The 21,892-nt window shown below is 33.3% G+C and overlaps 1 protein-coding gene across 2 annotated transcripts; it reads right to left on the reverse strand.

The window, feature by feature from the left end:
* Window positions 1-7,117: 7,117 nt before the first annotated feature.
* LOC133652146 (homeobox protein Hox-B8a-like) lies at window positions 7,118-20,589 on the reverse strand. 2 transcript variants are annotated; one of them, XM_062050574.1, is made up of 2 exons: window positions 20,124-20,589; window positions 7,118-7,575 (listed from the first exon to the last, which is right to left on the reverse strand). In XM_062050574.1, exons 1-2 carry the CDS (start codon window positions 20,587-20,589, stop codon window positions 7,172-7,174), a joined length of 870 nt encoding a protein of 289 aa, XP_061906558.1. In that variant the 3' UTR covers window positions 7,118-7,171. The 2 variants fall into 2 exon arrangements, with proteins under 2 accessions (XP_061906558.1, XP_061906557.1); XM_062050573.1 differs by having other exon boundaries at window positions 7,118-7,578.
* Between the last annotated feature and the right edge of the window lie 1,303 nt (window positions 20,590-21,892).

Here is a 21,892-nt window from a genome sequence, read left to right on the forward strand (position 1 = left end):
TTATATTAGTTGATGAATGAAACTGTTAGCAGGCTAACATTAGCATACCCCTCAGCGCTAAATATTTTGTTAGTTGATGAATGAAGCTGTTAGCATGCTAACAATAGCATGCCTGCTTTGTTTTGCCTATTTTACAGGTATACACCTTCGTGCCAATAAATGTGTTAGTTGTCGAACGATACTGTTAGCATGCTAACATTAGTAAGCTACATTTTTTAGATGATTTAAATAAACAAAATATGATTCACAAAATTAGATGAATAAGATTTTCAATAAGGTTAAAAATGTTCATCAGGATTCTATTTCATTTTCTAGGAGTTATTTATTGTTTATTAATCCATTTCATAACCACATACTAAAGGTTTAAAGTGTTGTTCGTGCATACAAATGTTTTCAATTACATTTTTATATTTCTCTTCTTGTGTTGAGAACAGTTGTTGTGCAGCCGGTTGTAAGAGGTGTGTGAAACTAATAAATCCTAAAATACTGCAAGGACATGATCTCACCGTAGGGGTTCTGGAATGTAAGAGTGCCATAATCACTGTAACTAGGAATATGTCATGTCTAACTTTTACCCAGCAACTGAACGCAACACATGGACGAGAGTGTCAATGTTGAAATCATATTTATTGTAAGGATTTTCTTTTTTATCATCTGCACTGTGCGCATGCTTTTAACCCCAAAAGAGAAAGGAGGACAGCATAAACAAACACCATCAAAAAAACAAAGAAACAAACGAGCATTAAGTGTTTAGAAAAGAGAGCCGACCTACTCAAAGGGCATAAATAGGCAGTTTCATGTTGTTGGAACTCCACTCGTCATCTTGGTGGTTAAGAATAATTAATCGCCATAACAACAACAACAACAAAGAAGTGAGAAGTACAGTAAAAAGTGCACCGTCATCATTTTAACTTAAAAACTATACAGCTGCCAAAGATCAAATTGTTAAGGATAAAACTCGGAACGATATCGAAATATTTCCACGACAAAGAAAGGAAGCGATCAGACGTCTTTTTCCCCCACCAGACTCGGCGGCTGTGTCTCAACTGGAGCACTCGTGTCCTTCGCCGCCGCCGTCTTGGCTCCACGGCGGAAGGGGAGGGACTAACTTCACCGTTCAAAGAAAAGGAGAAGGTCAAGATCCGTTCGCATCGGAATCACGATTCTTATTAACCACCATTCTCAACATTTTTAGGAATTGATCCCCAGACCAGGGATGTCCAAAGTGCGGCACAGGGGCCATTTGTGGCCCCTAGCTATTTTTTTTAATGGCACGCGGCACAATCGTTTGCATGCTAACATTAGCATACTGGCTTCATTTGCTAATTTTGCAGGTATACACATCAGCGCTAAATATGTTGTTAGTTGTTGAATGATACTGTTAGCGTGCTAACAGTACCATGCTAACTTTTTTTTCGCTAACTTTACAGTTACACACCTCAGCGCCAGATATTTTGTTAATTGACAAATGAAACTGTTAGCATGTTCACAATAGCATGTAAGCTTTTTTTTTTGCAAAATTTACAGGAATACATCTAGGTGCTAAATATTTTGTTAGTTGACAAATGAAACTGTTAGCTTGCTAGCTTTGTTTTGCTAATTTTACAGGTATACACCTCAGCGCTAAATATGTTGTTAGTTGTTGAATGATACTGTTAGCATGCTAACTTTTTTTCCGCAAAATTTACATGTATACACCTCAGTGCAAAATATTTTGTTAGTTGACAAATGAAACTGTTAGTTTGCTAACTTTGTTTTGCTAATTTTCCAGGTCTACACCTCAGCGCTGAATATGTTGTTGGTTGTTGAATGATACTGTTAGCATGCTAACTTTTTTTCCGCAAAATTTACATGTATACACCTCAGGGCAAAATATTTTGTTAGTTGACAAATGAAACTGTTAGTTTGCTAACTTTGTTTTGCTAATTTTACAGGTCTACACCTAAGCGCCAGATATTTTGTTAGTTGTTGTTGCTAAGATTAGCATGGTAGGTTTTTTTTGTGCTAATTTTACAGGTATACACCTCAGTGTTAAATATTTTGTTAGTTGACAAATGAAACTGTTAGCATGCTAACATTAGAATACTAGCTTTTTACTGCAAATTTTACAGGTACACACCTCAGTGCTAAAATTTGTGGTTATTTGACAAATTCAACTGTTAGCTTGCTAGCTTTGTTTTGCTAATTTTACAGGTATACACCTCAGCGTTAAATATGTTGTTAGTTGTTGAATTATACTGTTAGCATGCTAACAGTAGCATGCTAACTTTTTTTTCTCACTAATTTTATAGGTATACACCTCAGCGCCAGATATTTTGTTAGATGACAAATGAAACTGTTAACAGGCTAAGAGTAGCATTTTTTTTTCTAATTTTACAGGTATACACCTTGGTGCTAAATATTTTGTTAGTTGACAAATGAAACTGTTCGCTTGCTAGCTTTTTTTTGCTAATTTTACAGGTATACACCTCAGCGCCAGATATTTTGTTAGTTGTTGAATGATACTGTTAGCATGCTAAGATTAGCCTGCTAGCTTTTCTTTTTTGCTAATTTTACAGGTATACACCTAAGTGCTGAATATTTTGTTAGTTGACAAATGAAACTGTCAGCATGCTAACGTTAGAATACTAGCTTTTTACTGCAAATTTTACTGGTACACACCTCAGCGCTAAAATTTGTATTATTTGACGAATGAAACTGTTAGCATGCTAGCTTTGTTTTGCTAATTTTACAGGTATACACCTCAGCGCTAAATATTTTGTTAGTTGACGAATGAAACTGTTAGCATGCTAACATTAGCATACTAGCTTTTTTTGCTAATTTTACAGGTACACACGTCAGCGCTAAATATTCTGTTAGTTGACGAATGAAACTGTTAGCATGCTAACATTAGTATGCTAACTTGTTTTTGTTAATTTTACAGGCGTACACCTTTGTTTAAAAATACAATTGTTAGTTGATGAATGATACTGTTACATTGCTAACATTAGCAATGTAACTGTTTTGCTCATTTTACAGGTATACACCTCAGCGCTGACTATTTGGTTAATTGACAAATTAAACTGTTAGCATGCTAGCTTTGTTTTGCTAATTTTACAGGTATACACCTTCTTGCCAAACAATGTATCAGTTGTCGAATGAAACTGTTAGCATGCTAACATTAGCATACTAGCTTTTTTGGGGCACATTTTACAGGTATACACTTTTGTGCCAAAAATTTTGTTAGTTGATGAATGATACTGTTAGAATGCTAACATTCGTAAACTAGATTTTTTAGATAATTTCGTAGGTCTACACCTCGGTCATATTATGGTACTTAATGCATGCTACCGCTAAAAGGCTGGCATTGTGAACAATTATTTCAGGTACACACTTTAGAGTATTAGCTTCTATTATATCAATAATGCTAACTGTGAGCATATTATTGTTTTTTATAGCGCATGTTTTTTGTTTCTTTACGCTATCTGGCCAGCATGCTAACTGTTAGCATTTCGCCTTCAGCATTACCGTGGAATTTCTACTAAAATTACATTTATTAGTTCTAATTATTGTAGTGGTTTTGATTGTGAATTTGACTAAAATGGCCACCGCATCTTTTCATTTGTTTGTGGCCCTCGGTGGAAAAGGTTTGGGCCCCCTTGGTCCAACATCAGCAACCAGGAGGAGCTTTTGTAACTAACTTTTAATATTTCCCAAATAATTTAAGCGCAAGAATCGTGTTGAATCTGAATCGTGATTCAAAATCATAAGTGTTGTTTTTGTGTGGTTTTGTAGTTGTTTACAGTTATTGCACAGCCAAACAGTGTGGACAACAAACAGACAAACATTCCGTGCGACTGCTAAAGTAATGGGGCCAAAGAAAGTTGCAAGTGCCAGCACTTTGATAAAGAAGGTGAGAAACACGACTACATTTAAGAAGGAATTTGTAGCACAGTAGGAAGTTGGTGTCTGCAATAAAAGTCAAAAGTTAAAAAGTCATTTCTACTTTTCACTAGAACGTATTTTCACATTATTTTCTACAAATATTCTCTAATACTTCTGACTCTTTGCTTACTACTGGGTTAGACACAAAGAGGTTTGGAACCTGGTTAAAACTACAACTGTCAGAGAAGTGCTGGTACTAAGTGCACATTAGTACAGTAGTACAGTAGTACACTAGTACAATAGTACATTAGTACAGTAGTACAGTAGTAAAGTAGTACTGGTATTAAGTGTACATTAGTACTGGTACTAAGTGTACATTAGTACAGTAGTACTGTCGTACAATATTACACTAGTACAATAGTACAATAGTACTGGTACTAAGTGTACATTAGTACAGTAGTACAGTAGTACAGTTGTACAGTAGTACAATAGTACAATAGTACAGTACTAAAATAGTACAGTAGTGCAATAATACAGTAGTACAGTAGTACTGGTACTAAGTGTATAGTAGTACAGTAGTGCTGTAGTACAGTGGTAGAGTAGTAAAATAGCACAGTAATACTGGTACTAAGTGTACAGTAGTACAGTAGCACTGGTACTAAGTGTATAGTAGTACTGTTGTACAATAGTACAGTAGTAAAGTAGTATTTGTACTAAGTGTACAGTCATACAGTAGTACATTGTTACAGTAGTACTCATACTCAGTGTACAGTAGTATTGTAGTACAGTAGTACTGGTACTAAGTGTACAGTAGTAAAGTAGTACAATAGTACAGTAGTACTGGTACTAAGTGTACAATAGTACAGTAGTACAATAGTACAGTAGTGCTGGTACTAAGTGTACAGTAGTGCAGGTACTAAGTGTACAATAGTACAGTAGTACAGGTACTAAGTGTATAGTAGCACAATAGTACAGTAGTACACGTAATGAGTGTACAGTAATACGATAGTACAGTAGTGCTGGTACTAAGTGTACAGCAGTACAGTAGTACAATAGCACAGTAGTACAGGTACTAAGTGTACAGTAGTACAGTCGTACAGTAGTACATTGTTACAGTAGTACTCGTACTAAGTGTACAGTAGTACAGTAGTACAATAGTACAGTAGTACAGTAGTACTGGTAATAAGTGTACAGTAGTACAATAGTACAGTAGTACTGGTACAAAGTGTACAGTAGAACAATAGTACAGTAGTACGGGTACGAAGTGTACAGTAGTACAATAGTACAGTAGTACTGGTACGAAGTGTACAGTAGTGCAATAGTACAGTAGTACAGGTACTAAGTGTATAGTAGTACAGTAGTACAGGTACTGAGTGTACAGTAGGACAATAGTACAGTAGTGCTGGTACTAAGTGTACAGTAGTACAGTAGTACAATAGTACAGTAGCACACTAAGTGTACGGTAGTACAGTAGTACAGGTACTAACTGTATAGTAGTACAATAGTACAGTAGTACAGGTACTGAGTGTACAGTAGTACAATAGTACAGTAGTGCTGGTACTAAGTGTACAGTAGTACAGTAGTACTATAGTACAGTAGTACAGGTATTAAGTGTACAGTAGTACACTAAGTGTACAGTAGTACAGTAGTACTTCAGGATACGAGTGTCACAGTTTTTTGTGTTTTATGTACGATCTGTCTCTCTGGTAATTGTTATGCTTTAGGCAAAACAAAAGGGTGTTAGGAGCCTCCCCACCACTAGTTGGCGTAGTCAATGTCACAGTGAAGGTGTGAAAACAAAAAAGTGACTCGTGTTAGCTTGTAGCTCGAGACGGACCTAACTTTGCTTTTTCCAAGCACGGTTGTGAAGGAAGTGAGTGTGAAGAAGAAGAAGAAGAAGAAGTGGATGAATTCAGGAAGTAAATCATTAAAAAGCGTGTAGCTAGTCCGTTGTAACGCCAGCCAAGGACAATAACATCTAAACATGTATCCATGAAAATATAAAGAAGCTGCTGATGGTGTGTTTGGGAGGGAGACTGTGCAAAGTGAATACTAGGTAAGTTATATTTGAATGTGACTCACGATTCAAGTCACTTCTCCAGGGACCATTCCATTCAGAGAGGGTTCTCGCAGTGTATTGTTTGGAATATAGGAGATGGTGAACAGCTCCTCCTGGGCGCAGATGTTTATGAAATATGTGCAGATCAACTCGAAAATGTCATTCCAAACAATCCATTCTTCAACTCAGACTCGCAATAAATAAGAAATTATTTTCCCAGCAGCCTAAAAACTACTTTAGTTTTTTCTGTTCTACCTTCTAGTGCAAAGTTTTATAAACAATATTCATCATCTAAATGTCTATAAACAATATTCATCATCTAAATGTTTACTTTGAAGAGCATGTTGTTATTGTGCTGTTTTGTTATTCATCATCTAAATGTGTCTTCTAGAGCCACGACCTCAACCCCATCCTGAGGTACTACTGTACTTCATGGACATAATACTGTACTTCAAGTACACCTTAATATACTTCATGTACACAATTATGTACTTCAAGTACACAATAATGTACTTCATGTACATAATTATGTACTTCATGTACACCATAATGTACACGATAATGTACTTCATGTACACAATAATGTGCTTCGTGTACACCATAATGTACTTCCTGCACACAATAATGTAAATCATGTACGTAATACTTTACTTGATGTACATATTACTGTACTTCAAATACATATTACTGTACTTGATTTACAGTATGTAATACTGTACTTGATGTACATATTACTGTACTTCAATTATACATTACTGTAAGTCAAGTACATATTACTGTACTTCATGTACATATACTACTTCAAGTACATATTACTGTACTTCATGTACATATAGTACTTCAAGTACATATGACTGTACTTCATGTACATATTACTGTACTTTAAGTACATATTACTGTACTTTAAGTACATAATAATGTACTTAAAGTACGTATTTCAGTACTTCAAGTACACATTGTTGTATATCAAGTACACATTACAGTACTTCAAGTACATATTTGCAAGTATTCCATTTGAGACACACTTTCTAGTCGGATCCAGGAATCCCGCCCTCATAATCCCGATGTCCATCTCGTTATTTCCTCGGTCGGCAGAAGTTTGCCCCGAAGGAGTCGGGCGGCCATCTTGGAGAGGTCCCAGATGTTTGGAGAGCAAAGTGGCGGCCATCTTGGAGTGGTCCCAGACGTGTGGAGAGCGAAGTGGAGAGGCGGAGCAGAAGATCTCCGCCATCTTGTCCGTCCGCTCTCCTACATCTTGTGAGTTTTGTCGCAGCAGTCGTCGCTGAGGTTGGCCTGCGAGCCCGCCGTCCCCGCCACCGGCACCACGACCACGCCTCCTCCCTCAGCTCCGCCTCCAACCTCAGCTACGCCTCCACCTGCCCCGCCCTCCCGCAGCTCCTTCTCCCTCCTCTCCCTCTCCACCGCCTCCTGTTCGCTCTTGCTGCTGGGAAACTTGTCCTTGTTGTTCTCCTTCTTCCACTTCATCCTGCGGTTCTGGAACCAGATCTTCACCTGCCGCTCCGTCAGCGCCAGCGCGTGCGACACCTCGATGCGCCGCTTCCTGGTCAAGTAGGGGTTGAACAGGAACTCCTTCTCCAGTTCCAACGTCTGGTAGCGGCTGTACGTCTGCCGGCCTCGCCTCCTGCCCGCAGCTACTGGCGAGGTGTGGGGACCAAAGGGAAACAGTAGATTCGTTATTGATAGTCCTATTTACATCTCTCACATCAAAATGAAACTGTCTTAATGGGTTCTCCTTTTAAGCAGCAGCGTAAATATTCATAAAAAACTTAACAAAATAAAATATATAACTGAAAAGAATAAACATTGCTATATGATACAAATTATTTTAATTATCGATATTCCTATTTACGTCTCTCACATCAAAATGAAACTGTCTTAATGGGTTCTACTTTTAAGCAGCAGCATTACTGTATTATCCATAAAAACTCAGACATAAAAATATATGTATACTTTTAAGCAGCAGCGTACATATCCATATATTTAAAAAAAATAAAAATAAATAAATAAATAAATAAATTTAAAAAAAAAAAATATATATATATATACATATATATATACTGTATGTATATATATATATATATATATATATATATATATATATATATATATATATATATATATATATATATATATATATATATATATACTGTATGTATATATATATATATATATATATATATATATATATATATATATATATATATATATATATATATATATATATATATATATATATAACTTAAAAGAAGAAATCTTGCTATATGATACAAATGATTAGTTATTGAATTTTCCTGTTTACGTCTCTCACATCAAAATGAAACTGTATTAATGGATTCTACTTTTAGACAGCAGTGTAAATATCCATAATAAAACTTTAAAAAATAAAATATATAACTTAGAAAGAATACATCTTGCTATATGATACAAATGATTGGTTATTGATATTCCTATTTACGTATCTCACATCAAAATGAAACTGTATGAATGGGTTCTACTTTTTAAGCAGCAGCGTAAAAATCCATAAAAACTTCAACATAAAAATACATAACTTAAAAGAACAAATCTTGCTATATGATACAAATGATTAGTTATTATTATTCCTATTTACATCTCTCAAATCAAAATGAAACTGTCTTAATGGGTTCTACTTTTAAGCAGCAGCATTACTGTATTATCCATAAAAACTCAGACATAAAAATATATGACTTAAAAAATCTAATATATAACTTAAAAGAATACATCTTGCTCTATGACAAAAATGATTAGTTATTGTTATTCCTATTTACGTCTCTCAAATCAAAATTAAACTGTATGAATACTTTTAAGCAGCAGCGTTACTGTAATATCCATAAAAACTTAAACATAAAAATATATGTTACAAGAATAACTATTGCTGTATGATACAAATCATTAGTTATTGATATTCCTATTTACGTCTCTCAAATCAAAATTAAACTGTATGAATGGGTTCTACTTTTAAGCAGCAGCTTTACTGTAATATCCATAAAAACTTAAACATGAAAACTTAAATATAAAAATATATAACTTAAAAGAATAAATCTTGCTAGATAATACAAGTGATTAGTTGTTGGTATTCCTATTTACGTCTCTCAAATAAAAATAAAACTGTCTGAATGGGTTCTACTCTTAAGCAACAGCGTTAATGTAATATCCATAAAAACTTAAACAGAAAAATATATTACTTAAAAGAATAAATATTGCAATATGATACAGATGATTAGTTATTGATATTCCTATGTTATGTCTCTCAAATCAAAATGAAACTGTATGAATGGGTTCTACTTTTAAGCAGCAGTGTTACTGTAATATCTATAAAAACTCAAACATAAAAAAATATAACTTAAAAGAATAAATCTTGCTATATGATACAAAGAATGTATTATTGATATTTCTATTTACGTCTCTCAAATCAAAATAAAACGGTGTCAAAGGGTTCTATTTTTAAGCAACAGTGTTACTGTAATATCCATAAAAACTTTAAAGATACAAATATATGACTTAAAAGAATAAATCTTGCTATATGATAAAAACTATTAGTTATTGACATTCCTTTTTAAGTCTTTCAAATCAAAATTCAATTGTCTGAACGGGTTCTACTTTTAATCAGCAGCGTTACTGTAATATCCATAAAAACTTAAACATAACAAATTATAACTTAAACATATAAATCTTTCTATATGCTACGAATGATTAGTTATTATTATTCCCATTTACGTCTCTCAAATAAAAAATGAAACTGTTTTAATGGGTTCTACTTTTAAGCAGCAGCATTACTATAATATCCATAAAAACTCAGACCTAGAAATATATGACTTAAAAATTCAAATATATAACTTAAAAGAATACATCTTGCTCTGTGATAAAAACTATTAGTTATTGTTATTCCTATTTACGTCTCTCAAATCAAAATGTATGAGATGGTTCTACTTTTAAGCAGCAGCGTTACTGTAATATCCATAAAAACTTAAACATTAAAACTTAAACATAAAAATACATAACTTAAAAGAAAAAATATTGCTATATAATGCAGATGATTAGTTATTGATATTCCTATTTACGTCTCTCAAATAAAAAAAAAACGGTCTGAATGGGTTATACTCTTAAGCAGCAGCGTTAATGTAATATTCATAAAAACTTAAACATACAAATATATGACTTAAAATAATAAAACTTGCTAAATGATACAAATGATTAGGTATTATTGTTCCTATTTACGTCTCTCAAATTAAAATGAAACAAGGTTTGGCGAGCAATGGGAAACAGTAGATTCGTTATCATTAGTCCTATTCACGTATCTCACATGAATGAAACTGTATGAATGGGTTCTGCTTTCAAGAAGCAGTGTAAATATCCATAAAAACTTTAAAAAATTAAATATATAAAAAAATAATACATTTTGCTATATGATACAAATGATTAGTTATTAATATTCCTATTTACGTCTCTCAAATGAAAATTCAACTGTCTGAATGGGTTCTACTTTTAAGCAGCAGCGTTACTCTAATATCTATAAAACTTTTTTTTTAAATATTGCTATATGACACAAATTATTAGTTATTATTATTCCTGTTTACGTTCCTCATAAAAATTAAACTTTATGAATGGGTTCTACTTTTAAGCAGCGGTGTTACTGTAATATCCATAAAAACTTACACACAAAAATATATGACTTAAAACAATTAAATAAATTACTTAAAATAATAGATCTTGCTATATGATACAAATGATTAGTTTTTAATATTCCTATTTACGTCTCTCAAATGAAAATGAATCTGTCTGAACGGGTTCAGTATTACTGTAATATCCATAAAAACTTAAACATAAAAATGTATAACTTAAAAGAATAAATCTTGCTATATGATGGAAATGATTAGTTATTATTATTACTATTTACGTCTCTCAAATCAAAATGAAACTGTATTAATGGGTTCTACTTTTTGGCAGCAGTGTTACTGTAATATCCGTAAAAACTTAAACATAAAAATGTATAACTTAAAAGAATAAATCTTGCTCTATGATACAAATGATAAGTTATTGATATTCCTATTTACGTCTCTCAAATAAAAATTAAACTGTACGAACGGGTTCTACTTTTAAGCAGCAGTTTTACTGTAATATCCATAAAAACTTAAACATAAAAGTATATAAAAGACTTAAAAGAAAAAATATTGCCAAATGTTCTTCTCATATTTTTGAACATTATATAATGCACATATAGACATGTACTTAATTGAAGTATTTTAAATAAAAATGTACACATGTATGACAACATAATTGTATAATAGTATGGTCAGTTGGTGTGTATCTATCAATAATATTACAGAAAGAGGGTTTTTATTTATTCATTTTTAATAATAAGATGACACAATAATATAATGTGTCGACCTCAAGGTTGTATAAAGTGATACATGGATTTCAAAATAAAATACAAGCACACAAACCTGAACATGTGACAACATGGGTATTTTCACAACAATTGATAGAAGAACATATTTATGTTTCAATAGAAAAGTACAAATATGTCTTGTATTATCTATTTTTATGAATGAATTTAATTGACGATGTACTCTGTTTACATGACGTACATACATCAGAATATATTGATATATTTTTCATCATTCATAATGCTTCATTGCACTACTGCAGTATTTCCCCAACAAAGAAAACGTTTTAAAACCATTCACATTGATTTATTTCATATTAGTATTTAAAATATGTATATTGTTTCTTATTTTCCATATAAATAGCGGTAGAAAATGGATGGATGGATGGATAATTTCATATGAATATATTTTTTTACAATGGATATATTTCAATTTCTATTTTATATTTTGTGTCTTTAATGTTATTATTTTTTAACAATGAACTACATTTTACAAATGTTGTTTTGCATAATGCATGTATGTGTATTATGTATTATTATATTATATTATATTATATTTTACTATATATAATATTATATTATATTATATTACATTATATCATATTATATTATATTATTTTATATCACATTACATGATATTATATGATATTTTACTGTTATATTATATTATATTATTTTATATTATATTACATTATATTACATTACATTGCATTATATTATATTATATTACATTACATTATATTATATTATATTACATTATATTATATTATATTTCATTACATTATATTACATAATATTAAATTATATTACATTATATTATATTATATTACATTGTAATGTATATGTTATATTACAATATATTATATAATATTATATTACATTATATTGTAATATATTACATTATATTATATCATATTTTACTTTATTATATTATATTATATTACATTATATAATATTATAATTTATGATAATTCATTCAATTAAATTTTATTATAATATATTATATTATACTTTATTATATTACATTACATTAAATTGTATTATATCATATTATATTATATTATATTATATTATATTATATTATATTATATTATATTATATTATATTGTATTATATTATATTTCTAGACCTTATAAAGAAATCCTGTATTGATGGAGGGATGAAGAAATATGTATTTTAAATATATTTATTGCATATATTTCTACACTGATTGAGGTCAAAACGTCATAAATGAGTAATAAAGAGTATTCAACTTATTCTGTACAGAAGATCACCTGTGTGTGTGTGTGTGTGTGTGTGTGTGTGTGTGTGTGTGTGTGTGTGTGTGTGTGTGTGTGTGTGTGTGTGTGTGTGTGCGTGTGTGTGTGTGTGTGTAGATGTATAATTTTGCCAGCCAATCAACACGCTGCAATATCTCAGAGGGCAAATTCAAAGTGTGAATTTGCACGCGACTCCCGGCAGATTAAACACACGGGACATTTATGCCAGTGATTATATTTCCATAAAAGTGTTTGTCCTCCTCTTTGATGGCCGACCATAAAACGCCATGGAGGCGGCACATGGAGCAAATATGCCGCTGATCATAAATATTTGACAGAAGAAGCTGGCTGCTTATAAATCTGCACAATTGATGGCCTGAGCTGCAAACCACGTGTGCATTGAGGGTGGACTCCAAATAAATATTTAATCTCAATGTCTGCTACGCGTATGATGGATTATAGACTGTATATAAACGCTATATGATGGGTTATAGAGTGCATAAACACTATATGATGGATTATAGAGTGTATAAACACTATATGATGGATTATAGAGTGTATAAACACTATATGATGGATTATAGAGAGTATAAACGCTATATCAGAATCAGAATCAGAATCAGAATCAGAATCAGAATCAGAATCAGAATCGTTTTATTGCCATTGTTTGAGAACGGGTTCACAAACTAAGAATTTTTCTTGGTGCAATCGTGCAACATAATACACATATAACACAGATTTGGTAATAACAAGAGCTGTAACTGAGCTATGAGATCTTGTTATAGATTTAGAAGGAATTCAAAGGAGCTACTGTTAGATTATAGAGTAAATAAACACTATATGATGGATTATAGAGTATATAAACACTATATGATGGAATATAGAGTGTATAAACACCATATGATGGATTATAGAGTGTATAAACACTATATGATGGATTATAGAGTATATAAACGCTATATGATGGATTATAGAGTGTATAAACGCTATATCATGGATTATAGCGTGTATTAACACTATATGATGGATTATAGAGTGTATAAACGCTATATGACGAATTATAGAGTGTATAAACACTATATGATGGATTATAGAGTATATAAACGCTATATGATGGATTATAGAGTGTATAAACGCTGTCTGGTGGATTAGAGAGTATATAAACACTATATGATGGATTATAAAGTGCATAAACACTATATAATGATTATAGGCAGTATATAAACGCTATATGATTTATTATAGAGTATATAAATGCTATATGATGGGTTATAGTGTATAAACGCTATATGATGGGTTATAGAGTGTATAAACACTATATGATGGATTATAGAGTGTATAAACGCTATATGATGGATTATAGAGTATATAAACGCTATATGATGGGTTATAGAGAGTATAAACACTATATGATGGATTATAGAGTATATAAACGCTATATGATGGATTATAGAGTGTATAAACGCTATATCATGGATTATAGCGTGTATTAACACTATATGATGGATTATAGAGTATATAAATGCTATATGACGAATTATAGAGTGTATAAACACTATATGATGGATTATAGAGTATATAAACGCTATATGATGGATTATAGAGTGTATCAACGCTGTATGGTGGATTAGAGAGTATATAAACACTATATGATGGATTATAAAGTGCATAAACACTATATGAAAATTATAGACAGTATATAAACACTCTATGATTGATTATAGAGTATATAAACGCTATATGATTGGTTATAGTGTATAAACGCTATATGATGGGTTATAGAGTGTATAAACACAATATGATGGATTATAGAGTGTATAAACGCTATATGATGGGTTATAGAGAGTATAAACACTATATGATGGATTATAGAGTATATAAACGCTATATGATGGATTATAGAGTGTATAAACGCTGTATGGTGGATTAGAGAGTATATAAACACTATATGATTGATTATAGAGTATATAAACGCTATATTATGGGTTATAGAGTGTACAAACACTATATGATGGACTATAGAGTGCATAAACGCTAAATGGTGATTATAGACAGTATATAAACGCTATATGATGGATTATAGAGTATATAAACGCTATATAATGGGTTATAGAGAATATAAACGCTATATGATGAATTATAGAGTGTATAAACACTATATGATGGGTTATAGAGTGTATAAACACTATATGATGGATTATAGAGTATATAAACGCTATTGTAATGGATTATAGAGTATATAAACGCTACATGATGGATTATAGAGTGTATTAACGCTATATGATGGATTATAGAGTGTATAAACGCTATATGATGGGTTATAGAGTATATAAATGCTCTATGTTGGATTATAGAGTATAACAACTATATGATGGATTATAGAGTGTATAAAAACTATATGATGGATTATAGAGTATATAAACACTATATGACGGATTATAGAGTGTATAAACGCTATGTGATGGATTATAGAGTATAAAAACTATATGATGGATTATAGAGTGTATAAACACTATATGGTGGATTATAGAGTATATAAACGCTATATGACGGATTATAGAGTGTATAAACGCTATGTGATGGATTATAGAGTATATAAACGCTGTATGATGGATTATAGAGTATATAAACGCTGTATGATGGATTATAGAGTATAAACACTATATGATGGATTATAGAGTGTACAAACGTCATATGATGGATTATATAAACGCTATATGATGGATTATAGCGTGTATAAACGCTATATGATGGATTATATAGAGTATATAAACGTTATATGATGGATTATAGAGTGCATAAACGCTATATGATGGGTTATAGAGAGTATATAAACACTATATGATGGATTATAGAGTGTATAAACACTATATGATCGATTATAGTGCATATAAACGCTATATGATCGATTATAGAGTGTATAAATGCTATTTGATGGATTATAGTGTATAAACGCTATATGATGGATTATAGAGTGTATAAACGCTATATGATGGATTATAGAGAATATATAAACGCTATATGATGGATTATAGAGTGTATAAACACTATATGATGGTTTCTAGTGTGTATAAACGCTATATGATGGGTTATAGAATAGAATAGAATAGAAAGTACTTTATTGATCCCTGGAGGAAATTCAGCATGTAGAGTGTATAAACGCTATAAAATGGATTATAGAGAGTATATAAACGCTATATAAATGGGTTATACTTGTATAGCGCTTTTCTACCTTCAAGGTACTCAAAGCGCTTTGACAGTATTTCCACATTCACCCATTCACACACACATTCACACTCTGATGGCGGGAGCAGCTATGCAAGGCGCTAACCAGCACCCATCAGGAGCAAGGGTGAAGTGTCTTGCCCAAGGACACAACGGACATGACTAGGATGGTAGAAGGTGGGGATTGAACCCCAGTAACCAGCAACCCTCCGATTGCTGGCACAGCCACTCTACCAACTTCGCCATGCCGTCCCGGATTCTAGAGTGTATAAACACTATATGATCGATTATAGAGCGTATAAGCACTATATGATCGATTCTAAAGTGCATAAACGCTATATGATGGATTATAGAGAGTATAAACTCTATTTGATGGATTATAGAGTTTATAAACGCTATATGATGGATTATAGAGTGTATATAAACGCTATTTGATGGATTACAATGTATATGAACACTATATAATGGACGGCATATTATGTTGTGTGTACGTCAGTTATTATTGCACATTACTCAGCACTCATTGGTCACCTTTATTCTGACAAAGGTCTCAACAGGAAGTGAAGCCATGAAGTGAATAAACTCTGCTTCTTCCTGCTCCTTTTCCAGCACGAAGCCAACGTCCTTTAATGAAGTCTCACTCGCACATTTTCATGGGCGGGAAATTGCCGGCGTAAATATTGTGGAAGTGGAGCTGACATTTTCACGCCGCCGCCATAAAAATATGAGCGCCATCAAATCTCATCAACGCAATTAAAAAGCATTTCAGGTGAAAAGATTTCACTTTTGTAACACAATCGGCTTTTTTTTTTCTCCCGCCAATCATTTCTTTATGCTAATGTACAATTTTAGTATGTTTTTTTTTGCTCTTTGTGTGTCGTGTGGCTTTGAGTTATGTAGTCGTCAGCTGCAGAGTGCTAAAGATGGGAGGAAATAAAGGGCACACACACACACACACACACACACACACACACACAAACACACACACACCGCTGCGAGGCACTTTACAGCAGCAGCTTGTAAAAAAAGCAACAAGTAATATTTACTCACTTTCACCACCAAGAGAATAAAATAGTGTTGTTGTCGTATTGTTCCTTTCTTTTATGTGCGTGTATAGCCACTGACATAGTGTGACTTTAACACATTTAATATTTAACATGTCGTCACAAGATGAATATTAATATCATTTTTCAATATTACACTGTGGAGCCTCGTAGTTTTATTGAACATTTTAGTGACGCTTTTGCACTTTTCACCATTCAAATGTCACCTGCAGGATTATTCATGTTTGTATTTATTGCAGATTATTTTTTACAAATAACCGTGTATCTATTGTGATTTTTATGGCAATGTTGGGAATGTATTGCATATTTCTAACGTCTTTCTTGTGAATTTATTGCATATTTTTTGCGAATTATTGCATATTGATTAAATATTTGTTACACATTTATTGCATATTTATTGCGGGGTTTGTTTTTTTTTGCTTTTTTTGTGTGCCTATTTTCTACTTATTAATTGTGTATTTATCCCAACTATATTGCAATTCATTGAGTATGTACTGTGCATTTGGTGAATATTGTTTAAAGATGTATTGCAAATTTGTTGCATATTTATTGTGTTTTTGGCCAATATTCTGTATTCATCACAACTATATTGCATATCATTGAGTATGTATTCTGTACTTTTGCATATTGCTTACATATTTATTGGAAATGTGTTGCATATTTATTGTGTTTTTTTGCATTTGTTTGCCTATTTTCTACTTATTAATTCTGTCTTTATCTGGGATGTATTGCACATCATTGAGTATGTATTGTGTATTTGTTGCAAAGTTCTTGTGTATTTTATATTTATTTCAAAGTATTTCCATATTTATTGTATATTTCTTGCATACTTAATTTATATATATATATATATAATTTTAATTGAGTATGCATTGCGCAATATATGCCTATTGCTAAGTAATAGCAAAAGTGTTGTATATGTATTGTGTATTTATTGTGTGTTTTTGCATTTTTCTTACATATTTATTGTGTATTTATTGCAAATGTCTTTCATATCTACTGCATACATTTGACATATTAATTAATATGTATTGTACATTTCTTGCATATTAATTGAGTATGTACAGCATATGTTATGCATATTTCTTACATAGTAGTTGCACATTTGTTTCCCATTTCTTGCATATTAATTGTTTGTAACTTGCATATTGTCTGCAATAATTGAGTATGTATAGTGTATTTCTTGCATATTGTTTACATTGTTAACATTTGACATATTAATTATGTCCGTATTGTGCATTTATTGCATTAATTTAATATTAATTGAGTATGCATTGCGCAATTTACTATGCTTACATAGTAATTGCAAATTTGTTGTATATTTATCGCATATTTTTTGTGTGTGTTTGCATGTTTCTTACATATTTGTTGTGTATTTATTGCAAATTTCTTCCGTCTCTATTGCATACATTTGACATATTAATTCTGTATGTACTGTACATTTCTTGCATATTACTGCATATGTCAGGCATATTGCTTACATAGTAATTGCTCATTTGTTTCCCATTTCTTGCGTATTGTTTGTAACTTGCATATTTTCTACAATAATTGAGTATGTATTGTGTATTTCTTGCATATTGTTTACATTGTTAACAATTGACATATTAATTATGTATGTATTGTACATTTATTGCATTAGTTGAGTATTAATTGAGTACGCATTGCGCAATTTACAACGCTTACATAGTAATAGCAAATGTGTTGTATATGTATCGCATATTTATTGTGTGTTTTTGCATGTTTCTTACATGTGTTGTGTATTTATTGCAAATGACTTCCGTCTCTATTGCATACGTTTGACATACTTATTCTGTATGTATTGTACATTTCCCTGCATATTACTGCGTATGTTATGCATATTGCTTACATAGTAATTGCAAATTTGTTTCCCAATTCTTGTGTATTAATTGTTTGTAACTTGCATATTTTCTACAATAATTGAGTATGTATTGTGTATTTCTTTATTTCAAATGTGTTGCAAATTTCTTGTGTATTTATTTCGATGTATTTCTTGCATACTTATTTTATTTATATAATGCGTATTAATTGAGTACGCATTGCGTAATTTATGCATATAGCTTACATAGTAATTGCAAATGTGTTACATATTTATAGTGTATTGTATTTCTATTTTTGCATATTTCTTACATATTCATTGTGTATTTATTGCAAATTTCTTCCGTCTCTATTGCATACATTTGACATATTAATGATGTATGTATTGCACATTTATCATGCATGTTGCTTACATAGTATTTGCAAATGTGTTGTATATGTATCACATATTTATTGTGTGTTTTTTGCATATTCCTTACATATTTATTGTGAATTTCTATTGCATACATTTGACATATTAATTCTGAATGTATTGCACATTACTTGCGTATTCATTGTTTGTAACTTGCATATTTTCTACAATAATTGAGTATGTATCGTGTATGTATTGCATATGTATTGGAAATGTGTTTGCACATTTCCTACATATGTATTGTGTCTTTATTGTGAATTTATTGGTATTTGTTATACATTTAGTGTACATTTCTTGCAAAATAATTGACTTTTCTTGCATATAGCAAATGTGTTGCGTATTTAGATCTATATTGTGTGTTTCTGCATATTTATTACATATCTATTGTGGATTTTATGGTATTTGTGATATATTTAGTGTACATGTTTTGCTAATTAATACATATTTCTTGTATCTTTATTGTAAATGTATTGGTATTTACTAGACATGAATTCTATATTTAGTGAACTTTTTTTGCAAATAAATCCATATTGCGTATTTCTTGCATATTTGTTGCATCTTTTGTGTGTATTTTGCCTATTTTTTCACAGATCAATTGTGCATTTCTTGCAAAATTCTTGCATATTCATCGAGTATTTCCTGAATATTTCTAGTTTTAGTGCTAAAAGTGCCGTGAAAGTGGGTTTTTGACCGTTTGCGTGGACCCCCCATCCCCCGCCCCCCGCCCCTCCCCCTCCCGCTCCCGGCCACCGTGTAGTTGAATAATTGAGAAGTCGTAAAAAAACAGGGCCGAAAGGTCGTAAAAGTTGAGCTGAGGTTTAAAAGTGTTTGCTGCAGAAGTGAACCATCTGGGTTCATGTTCCCCACTCCACGGTCACGCGGACGCGCACGCGCACCGGTCAATAACGCACAAGTTTGGCAATAAACCCGTAAAGTTGAAATGGCTCTTTTACGCGCAGGACGAAGAGAAGCGTCTCACCTTGCGGCCTCATCCACGGGAAGAGTTGCGTGGGCGACGGACTCTGCTCGGTGCCGTCCGCGTCGTCGCCGCCGCCGCCGCCGCCGAGTCCTGCGGGCGCGCCGCCGCCCAGCTTGCAGTCTCCGTAGGGGATGAGGTCTGCGTCCTGCGTGGCCGCGGCGCCAAACAGCGTCTGCCGCTGCAGCGCGTCGTAACCGTAGAAGTTGGCGGGCTCGCCGCCGTGGCACGTGACCGCGCACGGGCTCTGCTGGTAGGGATTGGCGGGCAGCGGGGACGCGCCGTGGTGGTAGAAGTCCTGGATCTGCGCGCCGTGCTGGAAGGAGGCTCCGGAGCCCGGGCCGTACACCACCGTGGGCCGCGTGGACGCCGCCAGGTCCTGCGCAAAGCCGCACTCGTAGTAGTTTGGCCGCAGCGAGTCCGCGCTCTTGTACTTGGAGAAGAGCGAGTTGACGAAGTACGAACTCATCTTGCCCCACGCGAGTCCGTGGCGACTGTGGTGGACCGCCGGTGTACCGCCGGTGTACCGGCCAGCAGAGCGCGGGACGATACGAGCCGCTCAGCCCGATCCCATGCAACGTCCGGCCGGGAAGAGGAGGAGGAAGGAGGAGGAAGGAGGAGGAGGAGGAGGAGGAGGAGGAGGAAGAAAAGAAAAGGAGAACAGGAGAAGAAAGGAAGAGGAAGATATCAGCCGATATCGCGATTCTTCTGAAAGCTTCTTGCTCTCAAACGCTTTTTGTGATTTACTCTCCCGCAAATCACTTCTTTCATATTCTCTCTCTCTCTACCCTCTCTCTCTCGCTCTCTCTCTCTCTACCCTCTCTCTCTCGCTTTCTCTCTCTCTCTCTCTCCCTCTCTCTCTCTCTCTACCCCCTCTCTCTCTACCCCCTCTCTCTCTCTCTATCTCTCTCTCTCTCTCTCTCTCTCTTACTCTCCCTTTCATTTGCAACCATTATCATCTCTCCGTCCCATTGGCTTCGTGCGCTAATGAAAGCCCCCCCCCCCTTTTGCACGCGCAGCACAATGCAACGATACATGAGCCGATGTGCGATATCGGTAGCGAACACAAAACAAATGTTTCCTTATTTGTTCTCTTAATTGGAAGGCGGGGGTGGGCGATACGCCCGTTGTTGGCACCGATTCGATATCAAGAGCGATACAGTATTGTCGACACTTTTTTTTAATGTTGACTGTAAATGAATCAACCTTTGTGTAGTTGGATGTGAAGACAATCACAATCTGAGACAAACCCCACAATGTAAGAGAATAATACCAAAAAAAGAGAATAATACACAAATCAACACAAACCGATCGAGTTGGTATCATTAGTGTGGGTATGAGCAAAACCGTAAGTAAAAAAAGAATATTAAAAAAAGAATAATACACAATTCGATACAAACCAGTATCATTAGTGTCGGTAAGTGTATCAACCCGCCCCTCCCCAAAATATGCAAAATGATGTGCATGGTAAAAGCGGACATTTTGATATCGAGCCGATATCAAGAGCAAGACCGTAAGTTGTAAAATAATATTAAAAAAGAAGAAAGAATAATACACAATTTGACACAAACCAGTATCCATAGTGTCGTTAAGCGTATCAACCCTCCCTTTCCCCAAATATGCAAAATGATGTGCAAGGTAAACATGGACGTTTTGATATCGAGGTGATATCAAGAGTGAGGCCGTAAGTTGTAAAATAATAATAAAAATAAAGAGAATAAAACACAAATCAACTCAAACAGGTATCATTAGTGTCTGTATCTGTGTCGACC

The sequence above is a fragment of the Entelurus aequoreus genome, linkage group LG06 (genome assembly GCF_033978785.1).
Source record: "Entelurus aequoreus isolate RoL-2023_Sb linkage group LG06, RoL_Eaeq_v1.1, whole genome shotgun sequence".
Classification (NCBI taxonomy): domain Eukaryota; kingdom Metazoa; phylum Chordata; class Actinopteri; order Syngnathiformes; family Syngnathidae; genus Entelurus; species Entelurus aequoreus.